At 31.9% G+C, this 24,332-nt stretch overlaps 1 protein-coding gene across 1 annotated transcript in view; it reads left to right on the top strand.

Annotated features, from left to right (window-relative positions):
- LOC139510144 (U4/U6 small nuclear ribonucleoprotein Prp4-like) overlaps positions 1-22,727 on the top strand; it is a 28,727-nt gene extending 6,000 nt beyond the window's left edge. The window contains exons 2-16 of the mRNA XM_071296463.1: positions 962-1,133; positions 1,923-1,996; positions 3,767-3,839; positions 5,033-5,157; positions 6,185-6,264; positions 6,784-6,877; positions 7,523-7,617; positions 8,365-8,423; positions 8,618-8,741; positions 17,863-17,955; positions 18,345-18,467; positions 19,621-19,728; positions 20,569-20,687; positions 20,988-21,037; positions 22,273-22,727. Of these exons, the coding sequence (XP_071152564.1) occupies positions 965-1,133; positions 1,923-1,996; positions 3,767-3,839; positions 5,033-5,157; positions 6,185-6,264; positions 6,784-6,877; positions 7,523-7,617; positions 8,365-8,423; positions 8,618-8,741; positions 17,863-17,955; positions 18,345-18,467; positions 19,621-19,728; positions 20,569-20,687; positions 20,988-21,037; positions 22,273-22,431 (1,545 nt within the window). The 5' untranslated portion in view covers positions 962-964 and the 3' untranslated portion in view covers positions 22,432-22,727. The remainder of the gene's footprint in view (positions 1-961; positions 1,134-1,922; positions 1,997-3,766; positions 3,840-5,032; positions 5,158-6,184; positions 6,265-6,783; positions 6,878-7,522; positions 7,618-8,364; positions 8,424-8,617; positions 8,742-17,862; positions 17,956-18,344; positions 18,468-19,620; positions 19,729-20,568; positions 20,688-20,987; positions 21,038-22,272) is intronic.
- Positions 22,728-24,332: the final 1,605 nt, after the last annotated feature.

Here is a 24,332-nt window from a genome sequence, read left to right as displayed (position 1 = left end):
AACGAACAAAATGCCACCAAATAATATACACAGGTAAATGAAAATAATGTAGGCACACCTCTTTAGTTTGCAAATAAAAATATAAAATAATTGCACCTCTGCTATAGTCTATGGTTTATACTTTACACTAGTCATTTCTAGGCCTTTTATAGCTTGCTGTTTGAAGTCCGTACTTTGACCTATTATGGTTTATTTCTACAAATTCTGATTTGGATAGAGATGTCTCATTGCCACTCATACCACATCTTCTTATAAATCTATGAATTCCTCCAGAAATATATTGTCAGAAAAAAAAACAACCAGTGAACAATTGCATGAGTCCAGTCTATGGTTTTAAGAGTGAATTGGTAATATTAAGATAGCAGTTCAAATCTGTTTCAATTCTCAAACAATTTGAGGTGGAATTCTAAAACATAATTTTAAACCCTGCCTGCCTGGTCAGTTCCAAAATTGAGGTCAGGGGATGTGAAACAAACAAATTTTCTTTATATAGATTTATAGAAATTGATTAGAAAAATTGGTAACAATTATTTTTTTCTGTTAGATTTTGTGAAAATCAGGATTTTAACTTATTTTATGAAACCGATATCAGGATTTGGGTTGAGGCATGAAATTCATGATGATACCACCAAATCAGGATAGTTTGCAGGTCTGTATTACTGACTTTCCATATTATTTCTCGCCAGGTATTCTTATCTAAGGTAGGACTTCCTGTTTGTTATACACCCAAACTGGGTTTATATAGTATACAAATTTGCTAGTACTCTCATTTTTTTTTTATTAAATACATTAGGAAAGCACAAACATAAAAGACGGATAACAATAGGAATATTCCCTCTAATGTGAATTCCATATAATATGAGATAAAAGAATCAGAGATGAACATTTTTGTAAACATAGATTGTTTAATAACATGAATAATGTGAAAGAAATTTGTTAAATTATGTGAAATTTTCTTCAGAAAATGGACTCTGATGAGGAAGAATTCACCTTTGAGAAAAAGAGACCAATTCTTTATGGAAGCTTGGAAGAGAGAGAAAGACAAAGATTAACCGGTCAAAGAACAACTGGATCCTTGTCAAGTGATGCTATAGAGGCAGGGAAGGCTGCAGGGAATATAAATATTACACAGGGTAAGAAGTTAACATTGCTCTTTATGATTTCAAAATGTTACTGAACACGATTAGAGTTCTATAAAGGTACAAGTATATATTTCAAATGTATAAAAATAAGTACAGTAACCAAACATTACAAAGACAAGTATAAATCTGATGTGATAGTACATAGTACATTTCTGATACTTCACATGCTTACACACACTCCATAAATACTCACATCATCCTATTATGTTTGAAGATGTTAAAATCTCACATAAGTGTTTAAATCACACATGAATGATATAAAATGTCCCTTGTCTACACTATACACAATTTTAAAAGTGGTCAAATGATGAAGGTATTGGTCTTGTCTTTGTTGACCTCGAAATGTGTTTTATGATTTCATTGTGTATTTGGATTGTTCTCATAATAGATACTTCAGACAGGTCCAACCATTTAGGTCAAAGTGTTATAAAAGCTAGAAACCAAACAACATTTAGGCTGACCCTTTGTCTGACATGAAAAATGCAACAACAAAAAAAGTTTTACTGTTAGATCTGTTCCTGGTAAATTGACCCTTTTGTCAGAGATTCAGTTTTTTCAGATTGTTAGTAATATTGCTTTTGCATGAATAATTGGATATAAATTTCTGTTCTTTGTCTCTACATGTAGCTGTAAACCCATGAAAGCACTTCAATTTTGTTACAGATTTTTAACATAGAGTTGATTTTTTAAAAATATTGATGTAAAATACAATATACAAGATATAGAAGGATTGATAGAAAAATGATAATGTAATGAAAATGTATGTTGTTTTATTAATAGGTGGAACATTTGACCTGCCTGATAACAAAGAAAGTCAAGCTGAATTGTTAGCAGAATTAGAAAAGAAAAAAAGGGTAGTGTATCACAAAGAAACTTTCAAATGTCCGTAAAGTTCTTATAAGGTGTGGGGTAAAGATCATGTGTGTGACTTTATGGTCAGACAGAAAGAAATGTCCTTCTTGGTCATAAACAAGTAGCCCCTTCAACTATTTAGGTTATTATACATTCTTGACATTCCAATATTTAGCTTTTAACGTTCCTGATGAAGTTAAATCCATAGAGGTGTAATACCACCAAATCATGGTACATGTACGTCATCCGGTTGTATACAAAAGTAGGTCGAAAAAAATATTTCCTTGAGTTTGACAGTTGTAGGTAATTAATCCTACATTTTATTGCAGTAAAACCATTTCTGTGTCATAAACATATGTCTTGGATATTTCAAAACACCATTATTTTTTATTTGGGATTTCTATAGAAAATTTTGTAATCTTGAGGTTACATGGTGACTAAACCTTGCACACAGATAAAATAAGGGGAGAAATTTGATTGGTTAACTTCCAATGATGGTTATTTTCTTATATGCAATGAAATGTTATGTGAATTTTTTTCTATAGAACTGGACAGGATAAAACTTTACTCATGCCAAGTATTTCTTTATTTGAAACAAAGATAAATTCTGTACATTTTTTTGAAAAGTGCAAATTTAACAAAGACTAATAGGGGAAAATCAATGGTGGTATAACACCTAGAGGTGCTTGGAAGGCATGAAATTTAAAATGTGTTGTTTTTCATATTTTAAACTGCATAAACATGATTAAAAAAATTAATTTATAAATTTGCAGCTCTTTTCTGGATTTGCCTTTATCAGGAATGCTCATACCTGAAATTTGAAAGCCAAGGATGTATAAAAACAGGAGGAGCTTTATGATCAGTAGTTACATTAAATAAAATTGAGAATGGAAATGGGGAATGTGCCAAAGAGACAACAACCCGACCATAGAAAAAAACAACAGCAGAAGGTCACCAACAGGTCTTCAATGTAGCGAGAAATTTCCACACCCGGAGGCGTCCTTCAGCTGGCCCCTAAACAAATATATACTAGTTCAGTGATAATGAACGCCATACTAATTTACAAATTGTACACAAGAAACTGAAATTAAAATAATATAAGACTAACAAAGGCCAGAGGCTCCTGACTTGGGACAGGCGCAAAAATGCGGCTGGGTTAAACATGTTTGTGAGATCTCAACCCTCCCCCTATACCTCTAGCCAATGTAGAAAAGTAAACACATAACAATACACACATTAAAATTCAGTTCAAGAGAAGTCCAAGTCTGATGTCAGAAGATGTAACCATAGAAAATAAACAAAATGACAATAATACATAAATAACAACAGACTACTAGCAGTTAACTGACATGCCAGCTCCAGACGTCAATTAAATTGACTGAAAGATTATGATTTCATCATATAAACATCAGGCACAATCCTTCCCGTTAGGGGTTTAGTATCATACCATCATAACATACAATGTATATGAGAAAAACATAACCGGTATCATGCCAGCAACTGGTTTTTGAATAAATGTGTTTAGTTCCGATGCAAAGACCCTATAAGTGAATCAATATTAACGCCAAAATATGCAATCTTTGATGACATGACAACAGTATACACTAATATGTCATAGGACAACTTGACATGAGTCAGTTGGAACCTTAGCTGTTTAATAAATTTATAATACGGCTTCTGGCAATTTGTTCTCTTGCTCATTCTATATGTTTATTAAAACTATAATTTATATAACTTGTAAATTGTTAATTATCTCCCTTGAATTATTACAGGCAAGGCAGATACAGGTGTCTACTGATGATGTAGAAATCAAAGCTAATCTACGGCAGCTGGGGGAGCCTATCTGTAAGATTATTTATCTTTTGAACATCAAATATACATTATAAGTTGGACAGTAATGCCCTTAATCACTTACAGTAGATTACAATTAGGAACAAACTTTGTTGATTTCATTTGAACAAACTTATACGACTCTACATATAAGGCTTTTTCTTGTCAAAACTGTTAATTGATACTTTCTTAACGATAGCTACAAAGTACTTTTAGCAGAACAAAAGTTCTAAGAGTTAGAATAACAATGTATTAAGTATAGAAATCGTGATCTCAGTGCTGAATCTCTAATGGTTAGAATAAAATGCAGTGTTCATTTAAGAATTGAATGCTTCTTTTTGTAACTTCATTGGGGTGTAAAAGCGTTGACTGAAGTACTAACATACTAGCATACTAAAAATGTGCGCACGGTCAACGCTTTTACAACCGTATGAAGTTACAAAAAGAAGCATTCAAGACTTATAATTACATTTTTTTAGCAATGATCATGAAAACACGAATTTTATTATTGTTTTATTTAATTCACCTGTGCACTTTATTGTGGGTCCACGTGTTATCATGAATGAAAAGTTTTATTGAGCAATGCAATTGCTTACGGAATAACATGTGATGTGCAGTTAGCCAATCAGAATAAAGTATCATAATGAAACATACATCTAATGTAATTATATAGGAATGCAATGTATTTTTGCAAATCTAATTTGAATATGGTCATTAGTGTTACTATCATATAGAAATATTTTTTTTTCAAATTTAAGAAGAACCGATGATTTTAATTTTATAAAAAATATGAAGGTGTTATATTTATGTGACACTAATTAGTATTTGTTTAATCAGGGGAGATAATTTAGATATTTTTAGATTTTACATTTACATCTAGAAAAAGAATATGGTTATTCTGTTTGTTCTGAAAGAATATATGCTCTTACATATTGCTTATATATGAAATAGAACATTTGCAGACCGGGTTTTGTTTCATAGTGAAATTCCCTTTTCTTTTTTCATTAAAATTTATGCTATTTTTTTAGAAATTTTAAATTTTGGAATTCTTGTATTTGGAAGAAAGAAGGTACTGCATTTTAGATTTTAAGAATGGAGGTTGTGGTTTTATATGAAATCAGTTTTTTGAAAAACAGAACAAAAGAGAACAAAAGGCTGTATCTTTTGTTAATAAAATATTCCAAATATTGTTATTGTATATTTTTCAGGTTTGTTTGGGGAAGGTCCAGCAGACAGGAGAGAAAGGTTGAGAAATATTTTAGCCACGATTGGTGAAGATACATTAAAGAAGAAAAAACAGACAGAAATAGATGAAAAGAAAAAGAAAGATGATGTAATTTAACAATTAGATACAGTAGACACTCAATTTTAGTTTCAATAGATACCTTCTCTTGCAGTAGTCCTCTGTTCTATTTTTTTAAATTTTAGTTGTGTTTTTCAGTGTAAAAGAAGCATTATAAAAATAAGGAAATGTGGTATGAATGCCAATGAGACAACTTTCTCTGATTTCTCTACTATTTTCACCTGTCTTGATTGGTGTGAGAAATATATTTGTTCTCAGTAAATGATTGATTGATTGAAATTCAATTATGACATCAAATTTTTAAGTTTTTTCTTAATTTTCATAATGTGACGTTATGTAAAAGCACAACCAATCTGATGACATTACATATAAAGAACACAACTTTCTGCAAGTCTTTGAAAAGGATTGATAAAAATCATTAAAGAAACATATTCCACCACTATAATTGGTATGTTACGATATTCCTCCACTCTCAACAGTTATTAAATTTATTTGTTTAAAAGGCACGGTAAGACTCACACTTTATATATTTAAAGGAGTAGGTCAATTAAGGGCCGATTTTGGCCGAAAACTTCAGGTTCATCTGATAAAATATTTGGACACTTTTTAAACACTTAAGTGTCTACTTCAGTTAATTCAATTAGTTTATGTGAAAGATTTGGATTGAATTAGTCATTAAAAACGCTCAAATTCAAGCTGAAGTATAAAAAAATCTATCAAAAATGCCATAAAAAATTACAATAAAAAAGGTAAAAATCAACAAGGTTTCAACCATTCATAATGCTTTATAAATGAAAATAGCATATTTGCAAACCAGATTGTTTCTTAAATACAGCTATATTCCATGTTTTAGAATAAAGATTTACATTATGGTTTTAAATTTAACTTCCAATATATCTTTTCTGCTTTTTTTTTACTAGTTAATAATATCAGATATGTATGTGTCAAAATATTGTCTGCAGTGTAAAAAGTTGATAATGATTTTTAATATTTGTTCAATGTTATCATCCACTGCACAATAAATAATTAACTTTTTTCCTATTTTGAAATATTACAGGAAAATATCACATGGTACCATGAAGGACCGGCTAGTTTGAAAGAAGCCAGGATATGGATAGCTGAATACTCTATACCAAGGTAAAACATACATACCAAGATTCATCAGAATTGCATACTTAGATCTATAGATCAATCAAACAAGAGGGTGCTTCTCAGTTACAATACCATCAAGTTTGTTGCTATTTTGCCAATGACGTCATTGATTTTAACATTGATAATGGCACATGCACCCTTAGTATTTAGCGATAATTTATTATCCCAAGCTAGTGGCATGATATGAGAAAATATTGGTAAAAAAAGATCAAAGAAAAAGAGACACAAAATAGTGATAATTTCTTATACAGGGTTTCTTGACTGTTAATCATTATGTATCAGACTATTATAAAAGAGATATATTTAAACATAGCTCTGTTGGTATTTGTAAAAGGATGATAAATATAAGTACATAATTACATAGTCACATTGTGATCCTGTATCTATTCAATATGATTTAATCAGATATAAACACAAAAGTCTATGACTATAGAAGACTGTCAAATTCATTCATTTTCCAACTAAAAAGTTTGAAAGGTTGTATCTTTTGTAATTGATAAACAGAGCTAAAGAAAGAATAAGGAATCAGAAAGAACATGTACAGTTATCATCAGCTCAAAGAAATGCCAAAGTTCAGGATCTTCACAAACGGGTTCGGGTAAGTAAACAATTTTAGGAAATGCTGGATTAGGAACCTGTTTGGGTTATTAGGGTTCTTTTTAAAATAATGTGATAGTTCAAGTTCTTAAGCAGGTATAAGTAGATTATAAGCTGTTCAAAGAAATGCAGGAGTTCAGACTTTAATAGGCAGGTGTGGTTTGTCAGCATGTCACAGTAGTGTGATAGTTCTAGATCTTTAGCAGGTATGAGTAGATTATCAGCTGTTCAAAGATATGCAGGAGTTCAGACCTTAATGGGCAGGTGTGGTTTGTCATCATGTCACAGTAGTGTGATAGTTCTAGATTTTTATTAGCATTCATTATGCAAGATAGTCAGCTTTACAACTACGTTCAGGAGATTCGGTATGATTACACATATCAAATCAAGATGAAACTTTTTTTGAGCTATACTATTAGAATGATGATGATGGATGGCTGTTTGACTGTTTAATTTTCAGTGGCCAATTTTAAAAATGCATATTAATTATTGATCATAACCTGCTGTTTCAATCTTAATGGTAACTAGTCATGCCCCATAAATGAGTTTGTTTATGACAAACTCATATAAAATATTTTTTTAAATGATTATTTTGCTGCAATTAAAATTAAACTTGTGCAAACATTTTGTATTTTTATGATTGTAGGCAATATCAAATGAATGCAGTCAGATAGGAGATGTTAGACCTTTATCATTTTGTCAATTTAGCCCTGATAGTAAAATGTTAGCAGTATCATCATGGTAAGCATAGATAACTATGTTAATTCATTTTTCTTTGAGATATTATATATACTGTAAACCAACTTATTTTCGCAATTTTCACAAGTAGGAAAATAAAGCAAATATAAATCGTCACGAATATGTAAAGCTTGGATCTTTCATTATTGAACTACATCAGGTAAATTACAAAATCGAGAAATTAAATTGGCCCTAAGTGGACTAGAAAGGGTAAAACGTGAAATAAAGTATCTACGAAAATAAGTTGGTTTACAGTAATGTGATACATGTCATATCTTTCTTCTTTATTGAACCACTTAAGAGGTTTTATTTAACAACCATGTTTTGTCTCGTGGAAGGATCTGCCCCTCTTCCATGTGAGGTCATGGGTTTGATCTGGGCCAGGTCAAATAAAAGACTAGAAAAATAGTAATTGCAGCTTCTCTGCCAAATGTACTGCAGTTATGCATACACTAATTTATAGTTTAGATTCAGAATAAGGTGTCACTTTTGATATTGTGGTTTTAACACTTTGCACTTTGATGACTGGGCTGTCCTCTACACCAGTTGATTAATACAAATAGCACTTTGAAATAATAATTTTGAATGACCTTACATAGGCAAAGAGAAACAACAACTTATAAGTCATAGCAAAAGTATCAATAATAATTATGGAAGAATATATAGCTAGAATGCCTGAATGTTTTGTTTAATTTCAGGTCTGGTTTATGTAAACTATGGTCTATTCCTGAATACTTTGTTTAATTTCAGGTCTGGTTTATGTAAACTATGGTCTATTCCTGATTGTCAACTTATAAGACAACTTAGAGGTTTGTTAAACTCTTTGTACTCCATAAATGTATTAACAATTTAAAAATAAAAAGATGAAGACAAATTAAGAATAATTGTAAAAAATCCAATATAAAAAAATAGTCACATGTTTGTTCAATTTTGTTTTTACTATTCATTTTGAAAATATAGTGTACTAGATATCTTGTATAATTCTGAGATTTTCCCCCCTTAGGACATAATGGTAATGTTGGTGCTATTGTCTTCCATCCACAAGCCACATTACAGTTAGATGACAAAAGTTGTTGTATGGCCTCATGTGGTCAAGACGGCTCAGTCAAACTCTGGAACTTGGTCAGGTAATTAATTTGTCTTTCAAATTGAGGAACTTGGGCAGGTTATTTATTTTGGTTGCCAAACTCTGAACATTGGTAGTTTTGAAGCACAATTTTGAATTCTATGCATCAAATTTTTTAATGATAATTTTTTTTTTCTGACAATATTTATTATTCTAATATGATGGCCTATTATTGTCAACCAGTATAATTACAATATATCTACTTTTAGCGCAAACACAGTAATACACAAAAACGGCTGTTCCAACTTATTTGTACTTCCAGATATTCTCAATTTTTCGACATCAGTTTACATAGGCTAAGATTTGTAAACCAAAAAACCAAATGTTACCAGGAGTTTTAAAGCTTCTTGTACGCCTCAGAACAAATAAAATTACATTCATAAAATATATAAGTGAAAAATGCCATTAAAAAAATTATTAAATTATATAATCTTACTAATATTATCAAAATTGGGTAAAATGGAACAGCCAAAACAGTATCATAAGTATAGGGTTAACAAAATTACCAAATTAGTCCTATTAGAATCGAAATAAATTATGGCAGCCGTAGATTTGTTTTCATTTAACCATGGGTTGGACACTTATATTCGTATTTTATCCCTTGCTAATGCTCAGGGTAAAATAATCGATTATAAATGCCCAACCTATCTACAGCAGTCATGAATTATTTCTTAAATGAACCTGTTTCTATTTAGTTTCTGTGAGACAGGTTTTTTAGCTCACCTGGCCCAAAGGGCCAATTGAGCTTTTCTCATCACTTGGCGTCCGGCGTCCGGCGTCGTCCGTCGTCGTCGTCGTCCTGCGTTAACTTTTACAAAAATCTTCTCCTCTGAAACTACTGGGCCAAATTTAACCAAACTTGGCCACAATCATCATTGGGGTATCTAGTTTAAAAAATGTGTCCGGTGACCCGGCCAACCAACCAAGATGGCCGCCATGGCTAAAAATAGAACATAGGGGTAAAATGCAGTTTTTGGCTTATAACTCAAAAACCAAAGCATTTAGAGCAAATCTGACATGGGGTAATATTGTTCAACAGGTCAAGATCTATCTGCCCTGAAATTTTCAGTTGAATCGGACATTTCGTTGTTGGGTTGCTGCCCCTGAAATGTTAATTTTAAGGAAATTTTGCTGTTTTTGGTTATTATCTTGAATATTATTATAGATAGAGATAAACTGTAAACAGCAATAATGTTCAGCAAAGTAAGATCTACAAATAAGTCAACATGATCAAAATGGTCAGTTGACCACTTTAGGAGTTATTGCCCTTTATAGTCAATTTTTAACCATTTTTCGTAAATCTTAGTAATCTTTTACAAAAATCTTTTCCTCTGAAACTACTGGGCCAAATTAATCCAGACTTGGCCACAATCATCATTGGGGTTTCTAGTTAAAAAAAATGTGTCCGGTGACCCGGCCAACTAACCAAGATGGCCGCCACGCCTAAAATTAGAACATAGGGGTAAAATGCAGTTTTTGGCTTATAACTCAAAAACCAAAGCATTTAGAGCAAATCTAAGGGGTAATAATGTTCATCACGTCAAGATCTATCTGCCCTGAAATTTTCAGATGAATCGGACATTTCGTTGTTGGGTTGCTGCCCCTGAAATGGTAATTTTAAGGAAATTTTGCTGTTTTTGGTTATTATCTTGAATATTATTATAGATAGAGATAAACTGTAAACAGCAATAATGTACAGCAAAGTAAGACCTAAAAAGAAGTCAACATGACCAAAATGGTCAATTGACCCCTAAGGAGTTATTGCCCTTTATATAGTCATTTTTTTTTAACAATTTTCACAAAATTTGTAAAATTTTACTAACATTTTCCACTGTAACTACTGGGTCAAGTTCATTATAGATAGAGATAATTGTAAGCAGCAAGAATGTTCAGTAAAGTAATATCTACAAACACATCACCATCACCAAACCACAATTTTGTCTTGAATCCATCTGTGTCCTTTGTTTAGTATTCACATAGACCAAGGTGAGCGACACAGGCTCTTTAGAGCCTCTAGTTAAGTTCTCCAACAAGATTAGCATTTCATTATATGAATAAGGAAATCTCACCAATCAGTAAACTATATGAACAGTTTGAGAGATGTGTCCATCAGTTTAATTGATCAACCAGGTGCTCCGCAGGGTGCAGCTTTATACGACCGCAGAGGTCGAACCCTGAACAGTTGGGGCAAGTATGGACAAAACATTCAAGCGTGATACAGCTCTGAATTTGGATTGTGATCCAATTTTTGACATTACATGGTTTTTTTTACACAAAACAAATGTCAAGATTTTACAAATCAATTAAAGATTTCTTCTTCAAACTTTTTAAATCTAAAATTAAATAGTTGATCATGACACAGCATTGGTTTCTGACACAGAACGAATGTGGTCTAATGAACTTAAAAGTTTTTTTTTGCCTTTGAGCAATTCACTATGCTGTTGAATATTAATCCTCTCAAAAAAATGTTTGAAGAAATTTTCTTTTTATTTATGAAATCTGAAATGAGAAAAATTAAAAACCCCCCCCCCCCTTCCCCCCCCTTTTTTTTCACATCCCCGTTTCTCTTTTTCCAAAACTGATATCAATTCAAATTTCTAATGGAGTTTGCAACAATAACTACTCTTTTAACCTTTTCAAGACGAACAATGCGTTGAGGCATCCCCGTAGCCAGGCCGAACAATGTGTTGAGGCATTCCCGTAGCCAGGCCGAACAATGCTTTTAGGCATTGACAATCACGTGATAATTATATTTTTTGTCTTTTAACTCATTTTCCCCCCCGTAAAGCTACGTTTAACCAATAAATATATAGGTTTTCAGGAAGCTTGTATATCACAGTTAAAGAATACCTATTCTGACTGAATTTGATACCTTATATATACTTCAATACAATGAAAGATTGGTAGCGTCAACAAACAAAATAAGCCGCCGCCATTTTGTACAAAACATGTGACCTTTTTGGTCGAGAAAAGGTTATTTGGAAGGAAAGTTAAATTTAATTTCATGGATATTTTGATTAATATTATGATAAAATTACGAAAAACGATTTTAACAATCGAACGGAGAATAATATCAAGTAATAATCCGACTTCCGTCGGCGCGGTAATTGGATTTTTCCCACGAGTGCAAAAGGTCGCACTCCTTTTATGGAAGTTCTAAATAAAACAATCCAATCACTTTCCTCTCTCACTTGCCGATGTCAAGGACGCAAAATTATAGTAAATATTTATAGTAAAATGCCGTTTCATGGTCTGTATCGTGTCTGTAACATTCTGAGACACAAAAATGTCCGATATTTCAGAGGACGAGTTTGAGGAATTTTCGGTGGGAGAAGTAGAACTTCTTGGTCAACGGTATGAAATGCATTGACCTCAAAAATGATTTCATGATCACTCCTGAAGTGATGTTGAAAGAGAAGGGGTCAGCGAACTTTCAGACGAAAATAATGACAGCTGGCAGATATAAATAATGCCCCTGATGCCCCCAACAATGACTGATGGCACCAAGAATTTTATATTTTGAAATTTGAAAGAGGTCTTCCCCATTTATCCCAACCAAGAAGTATTATACTGGTCCACAAAACTTATGAGGCCCAAAGAAGGATATTTTTTCTAAATGTTTCTATCTGATAACCAAATAATTAATAGTTATAATTAGATAAGATAAGACATTTTTATTCCAAAGATAGGATATTTTGATTCCAGAGATAAGATATTTTTATTCTAATTAAAGGGCCCATGAAGAGCAAAGTAATATTGCAATGATTTGATAATTGACATAACACCGGTTGTTTTTATAAATCATATATAAATGTGAATATAATCTCAATTCTAAGATGTTAAACCGCAGCCAGATCAGAGCCACACACATATATTAAAGTAAAACCAGGTGCTCCGCAGGGCGCAGCTTTATATGACCGCAGAGGTCGAACCCTGAACAGTTGGGGCAAGTATGGACAAAACATTCAAGCGTGATACAGCTCTGAATTTGGATTGTGATCAAATTTTTGACATTACATGGTTTTTTTTACACAAAACAAATGTCAAGATTTTACAAATCAATTAAAGATTTCTTCTTCAAACTTTTTAAATCTAAAATTAAATAGTTGACACAGCATAGGTTTCTGACACAGAATGAATGTGGTCTAATGAACTTAAAAGTTTTTTTTTGCCTTTGAGCAATTCACTATGCTGTTGAATATTAATCCTCTCAAAAAAATGTTTGAAGAAATTTTCTTTTTATTTATGAAATCTGAAATGAGAAAAATTTAAACCCCCCCCCCTTTTTTTCACATCCCCGTTTCCCTTTTTCCAAAACTGATATCAATTCAAATTTCTAATGGAGTTTGCAACAATAACTACTCTTTTAAATACATCATAAAATATTAAAATGTAAAATAAAGTGCTTGTTATCACTGAATGGTAAAGATTGGTTGGTAGTAAAAGTGAATATACATTGTTTATTGTATAAAACAATAAAAAAAACTTCATCAGCAACATTTTATATTGGCAAATTTCCAATGAAGTTATTTACATAAAGTTATTGGCAAATAAAAATAGAAAATGACATCATAGTCATGTCTGGCAAATGTCCAACATACATTATCTAAAAACATTTTAGATAAGATAAGGAAAAAAAGCTTCATCAGCAACATTTTATATTGGCAAATTTCCAATGAAGTTATTTACATAAAGTTATTGGCAAATAAAAATAGAAAATGACATCATAGTCATGTCTGGCAAATTTCCAACATATATTATCAACTACTATTCTATACAAAGAAAGATAACTCCAATTGAAAATTAATTGCTATTGCACAATATTGTGCAATTAGATATTTCTTGCTATTGTGCAATACTGTGCAATTGAAAATTTCTTGCTATTGCACAATACTTGATATTGAATCCTGATTTGGACCAACTTGAAAACTGGGCCCATAATCAAAAATCAAAGTACATATTTAGATAAAGCATATCAAATAAGCCCAAGAATTTAATTTTTGTTAAAATCAAACTTAGTTTAATTTTGGACCCTTTGGACCTTAATATAGACCAATTTGAAAACTGGACCAAAAATTAAGAATCTACATACACAGTTAGATTTGGCATATCAAAGAACCCATTTATTCAATTTTTGATGAAATCAAACAAAGTTTAATTTTGGACCCCCATTTGGACCAACTTGAAAACTAGGCCAATAATTAAAAATCTAAGTACATTTTTAAATTCAGCATATCAAAGAACCCCAAGGATTCAATTTTTGTTAAAATCAAACTAAGTTTAATTTTGGACCCTTTGGACCTTAATGTAGACCAATTTGAAAACGGGACCAAAAATTAAGAATCTACATACATAGTTAGATTCGGCATATCAAAGAACCCCAATTATTCAATTTTTGATGAAATCACACAAAGTTCAATTTTGGACCCTTTGGGCCCCTTATTCCTAAACTGTTAGGACCAAAACTCCCAAAATCAAACCCAACCTTCCTTTTATGGTCATAAACCTTGTGTTTAAATTTCATAGATTTCTATTTACTTATCAGTGGGATTTCCAGTGAAACTAGAACAATAGAAAAGTCACTCTTCTTATGAAAGAGATAGAAAAGGTCTAAAAACAGGAGAGACAATTTACACATAAAACCCGATATGCATAGGGATGAATATCTCTTAAAACACAAAACCATTATATAACTTTTATACAACCACTATAAATAAAGTATATGTTAAAGCTAAATGTGTTAATATATGATTAGTTAATTGCCAAACATGCTGTAAATTGAACAACCTATTGTTCAACATAGGGGTGTGTAAAAAACTGCCACATTTGACTGCATATTTTTCTTTTTTTTTGAAAAAAATATATATCAAACCTTAATAATGTAGCTTTCTGGGTATCCAATTTTTAACGTGTTCCGAAATGTAGTTTCGTCACATGAATTTTTCAAAGTTGTGTCATTTTGCCTATATGAATATCGGTAAATTCGTATGATCGAGCACACCGACAAGTATATCGTTGGGACAACTCGATATAATGTAATCAATATACGTGAAAGATTACCTAATGTGAAGTTTATCAAAATCATCATAACATAATTGATCAACACATTATGTTTGAACAACATGAGTCCTACAATATAAGATTTAAAGGTGCATATCATTTACATTCAACGTTTTTATTGGATTTTTTTTACTACAATGTAACCTCGAGGTTCAACGTTGATAGTTAAAAAAAAAATCCCAGAATTTTTTTGAATGATATTGTAAATGGTATGAACCTTCGAATTCTTATAACATCGGAATAGAAAATAGAATCATATTCAAAACAGTGTAGCTGTGGCCATTGATTGACGACCTCAAATTATCCCATTGACTGGGGCAGATTATGTGAACGTTTGTCTGTAACAACCGCTTCTCACTATGTACTTGTTAAAGGCACTTAAACTGTGGGGTCACAAAAGGTTCTCAACACCTTAATATAGAAATTAGAAAAACTAATCAGGAATAACACGATGTTTTGATTTATATCAATAATATAAATCAAAACATAAAGTTATTCCTGATTAATTTTTCGAATTATTTTAATATTAAAGGCGTTAAAAACCTTTGGTGACCCCACAGTTTAAAATCTATAATAAGTAAGTAGTGAGCAGTTGTCGTTACGGACACACGTTCACCTAATCTGCCCCAGTCAATGGGATAATTTAAAGTTGTCAATCAATGGCCACAGCTACACTGTTTTGAATACGATTCTATGTGATCCGAATTAACCATGCACGTGTGTTACAGAAGATTATGAACTTTTATGATTTAAGGGTTTTTCTTAAACAATATTATGATCCCAAATTTGATGAATTTTGTTGGCAATACTTTAATATACACACTACATATAACAAAGTATATATTAAATCTCAATGTATTATTATTAGGAAAAATGTTTGACTCTGTAAAAAAAAATCTCCCCCCTCCCCCGTATTACATGTAATGGTTTAAACCTAAAGGATTCGCACTAACTGCCCAAAAGGGGTCCGCTCCAGTCTTGAATCAGTGATTTTGTTTATCATAAACAAAATATTGTCTCACACTGAAAGGGGCAGTCGGCCAACATGCACAGCCCGGATTGTCAAAACAACTAAGATTTACAAAAATGATTACAAACAAAAACCATCAGTTGGACAATCTTACTGGAATCTGATTATCTCTACTGATAAATAATGCAACACTAATGACACATTTAAGTTTTGGAATGATTTTATTCACAAAGAATGTTTCTCATTGGTATACATTTCTATGCTCTTGTCTTTTCAGAGTTTATATTGGAAATTAAAAATTGCTGCATGAAAGACACTAGCTCCACATTCCTATGCATATGATTTTATATGTATGAGAATCATTCCATAAAATATCCGTTTGATATCCTTTCAATGCATGACACTGTCTAGTGGTTTTTCTGCCACAATTACAAGGAAAACCTGGCTAAACTTGTGCTAAATCAAACACTTTTAAAATCTTACATCGCTATTGATGTTAAGCAATTATTTAAAGGGCCATCCGGAACTGTTGGGTTTTATGACAGTCTTCCTTCCATACACACCATCGCTGCAAAATAATTTGAACATTCAATTAGATGATTATAATATTATTTGGCAATCCAAAGAGAACCTGAAAACATCAGACCACAATAAACAGAGACCCCAAAAAAAGCCAATTTTACTTTACAATGAAATTGAAAAAGTAGTTAGTTACATGTCAAATCATCTTTTGGCTGTCGACAAAAAATAAATAAAATCTAAATTTCGTAGCATTTTACCCCCCCCTTTTTTTTAACTGAATTTGTTCAAGGTATGGTGGTTTTACCCCTTTTCAGATTTCAGTATGTCATGTTGTATATCTTTTATAAATTAGATGAATTTCTAGCAAGTTTCTACGATATTCTTTATCATTTGACAAAATACTATGCATCTGAATTAAATTGTTTACTTTTTGAAAAAGCGCGCCTTCTTTTACTTTAATTTACTTCCCTTTATTTCACATAGCAACAAATATTAAAAACTGCCACATTTGACTGCATATCAATTTTTTTTCCCAAAAAAAATATATGTCAAGCAGCATAATTAACTTTACAAATTGGGAGAAAATCAAGATGTTCCGACTATAGGTTAGTATTAAAAAAAAATAATGAAAGGTTGGCATGATTCCAGGTTTGAACCCTGACGACACTTAAAATCGAAAATTCACTTATTTACCTATCATATGGAGATACGATGATGTGATAAACTTAACAATTAATAATTTACCTGGTGCATTATCATATTCACATTACGTTGACACGTCTCAGTTCGTCTGTGTTAGCTCATTTCAAGCTCGTAAACAATGTACACCATTTTCCGCTATTCTTTACCGATTACCTCTAGTCAGAAGAGCCCACTGTTTACAGGGGCGATAATATTTTGTCACCAGTTCACGCACTGTTATACTAAAGTTATGGTGCAAAAACCAAAAATAATGCTTATTTGGGCCCCTTTTTGGCCCTTAATTCATAAACTGTTGTGACCTCAACTCCAAAAATCAATCCCAACCTTCCTTTTGTGGTCATAAACCTTGTGTTAAAATTTCATTGATTTCTATTTACTTATACTAAAGTTATTGTGCGAAAACCAAGAATAATGCTTATTTGGGCCCTTTTTTGGCCCTTAATTCCTAAACTGTTGGAACCAAAACTCCCAAAATCAATCCCAACCTCTCTTTTGTGGTCATAAACCTTGTGTTAAAATTTCATAGATTTCTATTCACTTAAACTAAAGTTATAGTGCGAAAACCAAGAAAATGCTTATTTGGGCCCTTTTTGGCCCCTAATTCCTAAAATGTTGGGACCAAAACTCCCAAAATCAATCCCAACCTTCCTTTTGTGGTCATAAACCTTGTGTTAAAATTTCATTGATTTCTATTCACTTTTACTAAAGTTAGAGTGCGAAAACTAAAAGTATTCGGACGACGACGACGACGCCAACGTGATAGCAATATACGACGAAAAATTTTTCAAATTTTGCGGTCGTATAAAAAGCAATAATAACATATTTATTACATTATCTGACATTATTTATAGTGATCTTTAACTTTCAGTGATGAACCAGTAGCAGATATAGAAGGTCATGCCCCCTATAGGGTATCCCGATTGGCCTATCATCCCTCGGGCAGATTCCTCGGTACATGCTGGTAAGGTTTATACATATTCCATTAGATAAATTCAATTTTAAGATATTATTCTGAGAAAAAAATGCAACAGGATGGTGTTTTTTGTAAGTATACCCAATGGTTTTTTTTTCAGAAAAAATGATAGTTGATATAAATTTTAAGCTGATCTTCTGTTATTTTATTTTGATAAACTCTTGAACCAGTTCAAGGGGAAAATTTCTCGCAAGTATGATTAAATATAAAATAAATTAGCTAAAAAAATAATTAATTATAACTTTTGTCAAAGGAAGGGTATGTATAAGTCTTTCTAAGAAAACACATATTATTGTACATATTCAATATAGATGGATAAGGATTAACATGTATGTTAGTTTCAATTGATCGATATTTTAGCTAATTTTTATTTTCAGTTTTGATAACTCGTGGAGATTATGGGATTTAGAAGCACAAGAGGAAATTCTTCATCAAGAAGGTCACAGTAAACCAGTGTATGATATAGCATTCCAGAATGATGGGGCATTGGCAGCAACAGGGTAAATATTGACGTCTATAATAAGCTAACCAATGACAAAAACATATAGAGGGCAACACATAACATAGTCTTCAAAAACAAAAAAGTGTCTTTATAATGTGTCATGCTATGAGTTATCCATATAAAAAGTCCAGTATGAATCTGATATTGAAATAAACTTTATATTATTTTATACAAGAAATAAAGAATTGTTAAAATAGTTGAATGATGGAGTACATTTTATGTCAGGTGGACTATCCAAGTAAAAAAAATATAAACAAGATTCACCATCTTTAATGGGTCAAATCATCCAATATTAAAAAAGGTCACAAGGTGTAGAGTGGGGTGCGCATATTTGCCGGAGACACAATTTCTCCGATTTACTATTTTGAGGTGTAAATACTTCAAAAGATGACTGAAATGAAAGAAATATGCCGGTGACTTAGATTTTTATAACAAGTATGGTTATTTTTTAAACTATGACAAAATTGTGGGACTTACCACAACGACTTTTCGGCCAATTTCCTAAATGAAAAACCCCATTTCAAAGAAGTATTTACTAGTAAATTTTTTACTGATTGCCCTAAATTTCAGTTCTGTGCACCTTTAAGATGTCTGCTATTGCCATCTATAATGAAGTTGATTTGAAAAATATTGTTTAAAGCTGCAGTTATTTGGGTTTAAATAGATATATAAAAACGGCGAATATGTGTCCCCCATTGACAAAACATCAGGCAATTTCAAACACCCTTAAATCTAACTTTTTAGATGATTATTTTCAAACAAACACGTTTTCAAGCTTAAGAATATTTTGCATTTGAAGTTATCTTCATATAGAAATATCAGTATACTTCAAAAACATATTGACCTGAACATAAACTGTAGAAAACATGGAAAGATATGGCGAAAATGAGGACCCCACTCTACTAGACGAGATTTATTTAAAAGAAGTATAGAGGCAGAGTACACATGAAGAGGAATTCAATATAAATGAACTATGAGTAATTTTATGTTATACGTTTTCTAGAAAAGGTGGATGCTTTTTACAGTTTGGGATTTACAGCCTGCAGATATATTATGTTTCTTTTTATTTCTCTTTAGAGGAATGAATGCCTTTAGTTGTATTTGGGAATTATAGACTAGCAGAGATATAATATTTCTGTTTATATTTTTAGAGGAATGGATGCCTTTGGACGTATTTGGGATTTACGGACTGGGAGATGCATCATGTTTATGGAGGGACATCTAAAGTCCATACTTGGGATTGATTTCTCTCCTGATGGGTAAGTTTAATTGGGTTGATTTCTCTCCTGATGGGTAAGTTTACTTGGGATTGATTTCTCTCCTGTTGGGTAAGTTTACTTGGGATTGATTTCTCTCCTGATGGGTAAGTTTACTTGGGATTGATTTCTCTCCTGGTGGGTAAGTTGACTTAGGATTAATTTCTCTCCTGATGGGTAAGTTTACTTGGGATTGATTTCTCTCCTGATGGGTAAGTTTACTTGGGATTGATTTCTCTCCTGATGGGTAAGTTTACTTGGGATTGATTTCTCTCCTGGTGGGTAAGTTGACTTAGGATTGATTTCTCTCCTGATGGGTAAGTTTACTTGGGATTGATTTCTCTCCTGATGCGTAAGCTTACTTGGGATTGATTTATCTGCTGATGGGTAAGGTTACTTGGGATTGATTTCTCTCCTGATGGGTAAACTTACTTTGCAGACAGCGGTTATCTTCCTTTTCAGTCAAATATTAAAACTCACCTAGCCAGAAATCATAGTTTTAGTTAGACCTATCCCTTTCAATGTCTTGTAGTGAAAAGATTAGTTAGATTATAAAAATCAGGTATTTAGTTTTAGAAAAATAAGAAAATATGATTAATTTTTTCCATAGTTGCTTTGCCTTGCATTGCTACTCTTTTGTCATAGTAATGATTTTGCCCCATTTAGTTAAATTATGAAGAATCAAACTTTTCTGTTTACCAAGGTTTTTAAAAGACCAAAAAGATATCATATTGATTATTTTACACTTCTACTGTTTCAGTATCCTCAGAGAGCCAGAAAAAAGTTGTATATGATAATTTTATAGATTATAATGTTTTGAATAATATGATGTTCTATTTATAGATACCATGTCGCCACAGGAAGTGAAGATAATCAAGCCAGGATCTGGGATTTACGGCAACATAAATGTGTATATACAATAGCAGCTCATACAAATCTTGTTAGCAAAGTTAGATTTCAACGTAAGTAATCATCAAACTTGTAATGATTTTAGAATGTTGTTGATTGTTTGAAATATCAAAGAGACAAGATTACTCTTTATGAATGAAAAATTCCACACTTTGGACTGTTTCAAAAGGAAGAATGTTAATGATTATTTTTGGACATTACACAACTTTGGTCATTAAGGACATGGAATGGACACTTAATCTGGCATTTCCAATTTTCTCATTTGAAAAAAAGTTTTGTGCATAGTTACAAGTTGTTGTATGTTTTACCTGTATGAAATTTACAATTGATTCATTGGTAATTTTCTGTTTCAGCTGACCACTCAAACTACTTAGTTACATCATCGTATGATGGCACAGCCAAGGTAAGTTATTAAAGTTGATATATAATGAAGTACCTTATTAATTTCACTAGATCAAGACAACTTAATTATCTTTGTAAATAAAGGACGATGTTATTCAGGAAAAGTGATATAGAAAAAGTGTGTATTAATTGTTACTGGATGTTGTCTTCTACCTGAACTTTAAAAAAAGTCATGAACAGATTAAAGTTTCTTAAATAAAACATGTATCTGTTTTAATGTTATTAGTCATGCCAGAATTGAAAGAAATTAAATGTTGTCAATATTTATAAATCTTTTCACGTAACCTGTTATAATTAAACAATACTGCCTGTCAAGTCAGATGAATTATAAGGAACAATTGGAATCCTCATTTTAATGAACGATTGATGTTTGTGCTTTTAAGGTACATTGATGCCAGGATAGGTTCTGAAACCTCTTGTTTCTTTTTTGATATCAAGAATAAAATAATAAGATGTGTTATGATTGCCAATGAGACAACTCTCCAATTAGATCAAATGACACAGAAATTAACAACTATAGGTCACCCTATTGCCTTTGACAATGAGTAAATCCCATACCGCATAGCCAGCTATAAAAGGCCCAAATATGACAGATGTAAAACAATAGACCACTTTTATTTTCATTGCATTTGTAAACACCATTTGTGCGTTAAGGGGCCATGTTGAGCGAGTGGTTGGAAAAAAAAGTGTTGCTATATTGCACAAATTATTCTGCATATGTAATTCTTACAGTTGATAATCATCACTGCTGTCATTAGGGAATTGTGATTAAGTACCTTTGGTACAAACATTATTTCTAGTTTATCCTGCATAATGATGATCAAGATGCTTGATGAACTTCAAAAGTGCAGAGATACAGACGATCCCATCTATCTGGTAAATTACATCATAAAGACGTTTTTATTGACATAATTTTCTGGTGAAGGACATAACTCAAAAGTGGTCTATTCAAACCAGAAAACTAACACCTGAATTATCATATCACTATGTACAAATATGATATACAGCAAAACATGACCACTACCAAATAACGTGCTCCTGACTTAAAACCGGCACAAACAGAAGGTGGCAGGGTTAAACTGGTTATAAAATTGAGAAAGGAAATGGGAAATGTGTCAAAGCGACAACAACCCAACCATAGAGCAGACAACAGCTATGTTCTCTATTTATTATGATAAACTGTTGCATCTGAGTACAATGTATTATTGTTATATTTCAAGGCCTATTTTTTTTCAGGTATGGGCTCATCCTACATGGGGACCTTTAAAGAATCTTGCTGGACATGAAGGGAAAGTTATGGGAATAGATGTTTCTCCTGATCTTAAATACATTGCTACTGCATCATATGACAGAACATTTAAACTATGGGCATCTGAACTATCTGGAGGTTTATAGCATAGGTTCAAACTATTACCAAGTGGAACTTGTGCATAAGCTAAAGATATGTTATCTTTGAAGTAGGAGTAAAGAGTTGTTCAGATCATGTCTGGGAACTGATGTTAACGTGACTTTTGTTGAAAGTTGTTGAATGGATGGTGGAGCATAAAACAGTAAATTGTTTTAGTTAGCTACAGAAATAAGTGTGAAGATAACATGGGAATCATGATTTCTATGAGAAGACCCATGAAATACACAGATCTGTAGCTCGCATAATATCACATATGTCTTGCAATAAAGTCTTATCATAATAATTATGTGTTTGAGATATTTTTATCGTAGTAAGTATGAGGGTAGAGTTATTTGTTTTGGTTTCTTTTTGAGAAAGTGTGTCATAATGTATAAATCTATAAGAAGTTTTAAAACTAACCCTGATGTAAAGAATGGTTTATTTATTATACACCCCTTTAAAATAGTGGGGGTATACTGTTTTATCTCTGTCTGTCTGTCCAACCATCCATTCATCAGTCCTATTGTCGGTCCCATGAATATTTTACTTCACATCTGTCTCAGGAACTACATTACAAGTATTTCTGAAATTTGGTTTTAGGGTTTATTTGAGTCAGCTATACCCTATGATGTGTTTTCAGATTCATCACTCTACTTAAATCTCCATGAAGTGTTGTCAAGTTATTAGCTGCTATGTAAAGTGGCACAATCACAAAATGCTAATCAGGTAATGGAAGTAAACTGATACTTCAAAATCTACACTAATATGACCATGATGATTACTTGGCAAGAAAGCTGAAACTACTCAAATGGACCCAAATGTGGTCATGATGTATCAGTAGCAAAGAAGCTCTTCCTTACCATGGTCAAGATGTGTTATTAAAAAGCAAGCAGAAAATATCTCATCTACACTTGTGTGCTCATTATGTTTCTTAAAAAAAACAGCTGCAGGGTCAATCAAATCATAAAACCTTAGATAACTCTCTGTAAGGGTTAGCATTTCCACTAAACAAAAGTCATGCTTCTATTGTTTAAATCTTTAGAAGACTTATATCACTTGATAAAGCATCAATGCAATGCAATAGAGGATTGGTAAGTGTCTTTTGTATATTCCTAAGGCATCACCATAAACCATCTTAAAATCTAAGATATCACTGACCAAATAATAAGACATTAACAATCTCATTAAATATCTTCAAATCTAACACATCACCAAACTCAAAAAGACCCAAATCTAAAGACATCACCAAACTCAAAAAATCCTAAATCTAAAGACATCATCAGACTTATTAAATATCTTAAAATCTAAGACAACACCAAACTCATCAAAATCTAACACGTCACCAACCTCTTAAACTATCCAATTTGTTAATCAAAGTGCTTGTAAGCTCGGAATTCTAGACAAAGGAAGATAGCTCCAATTTTTAAATGGTGATGACTATAACAATGACATCATTTATAATTTTAGAGCAAATATTAGATTCCTGCATCTTGGGCCAGGGTTTTTTAATTTGTTGGTTTAGGGATTTTTTCCCATGAAAAAGTCGGGTCAGTCAGTCGGAAAAAAAAAGAAAAATAATTCTTTCAAGTCAGAAAATATGCAAACAATTATATTTAACCTTTCTAACAATATGTTTGGTATGCTATTTTGTAACCATTTCTTAAATTTTAGTTGATAAAATATTATTGCTCAGCTGTCGTAAACCTCGCATAACATCATCTAATAATTTCCAAAAAAGGGGGTCGTGTTCACAGACGATGACTAAATTAAATTGTCATTTCACCAACAAGAAAAATACAGATCCACGTTGCTCTTCATCAATTTCAGGAAAATTGGTGAATAATGATCTTCAAGCATGAAAAATTGATAAAGAAAACATTGCAAACACGTCGTACGAAAATAAGTTTCA

The sequence above is a fragment of the Mytilus edulis genome, chromosome 2, assembly GCF_963676685.1.
Source record: "Mytilus edulis chromosome 2, xbMytEdul2.2, whole genome shotgun sequence".
Lineage (NCBI taxonomy): Eukaryota > Metazoa > Mollusca > Bivalvia > Mytilida > Mytilidae > Mytilus > Mytilus edulis.
The sequence above is the reverse complement of the archived record's forward strand: the minus strand, read 5'-3'. Positions and strand labels throughout refer to the sequence as shown.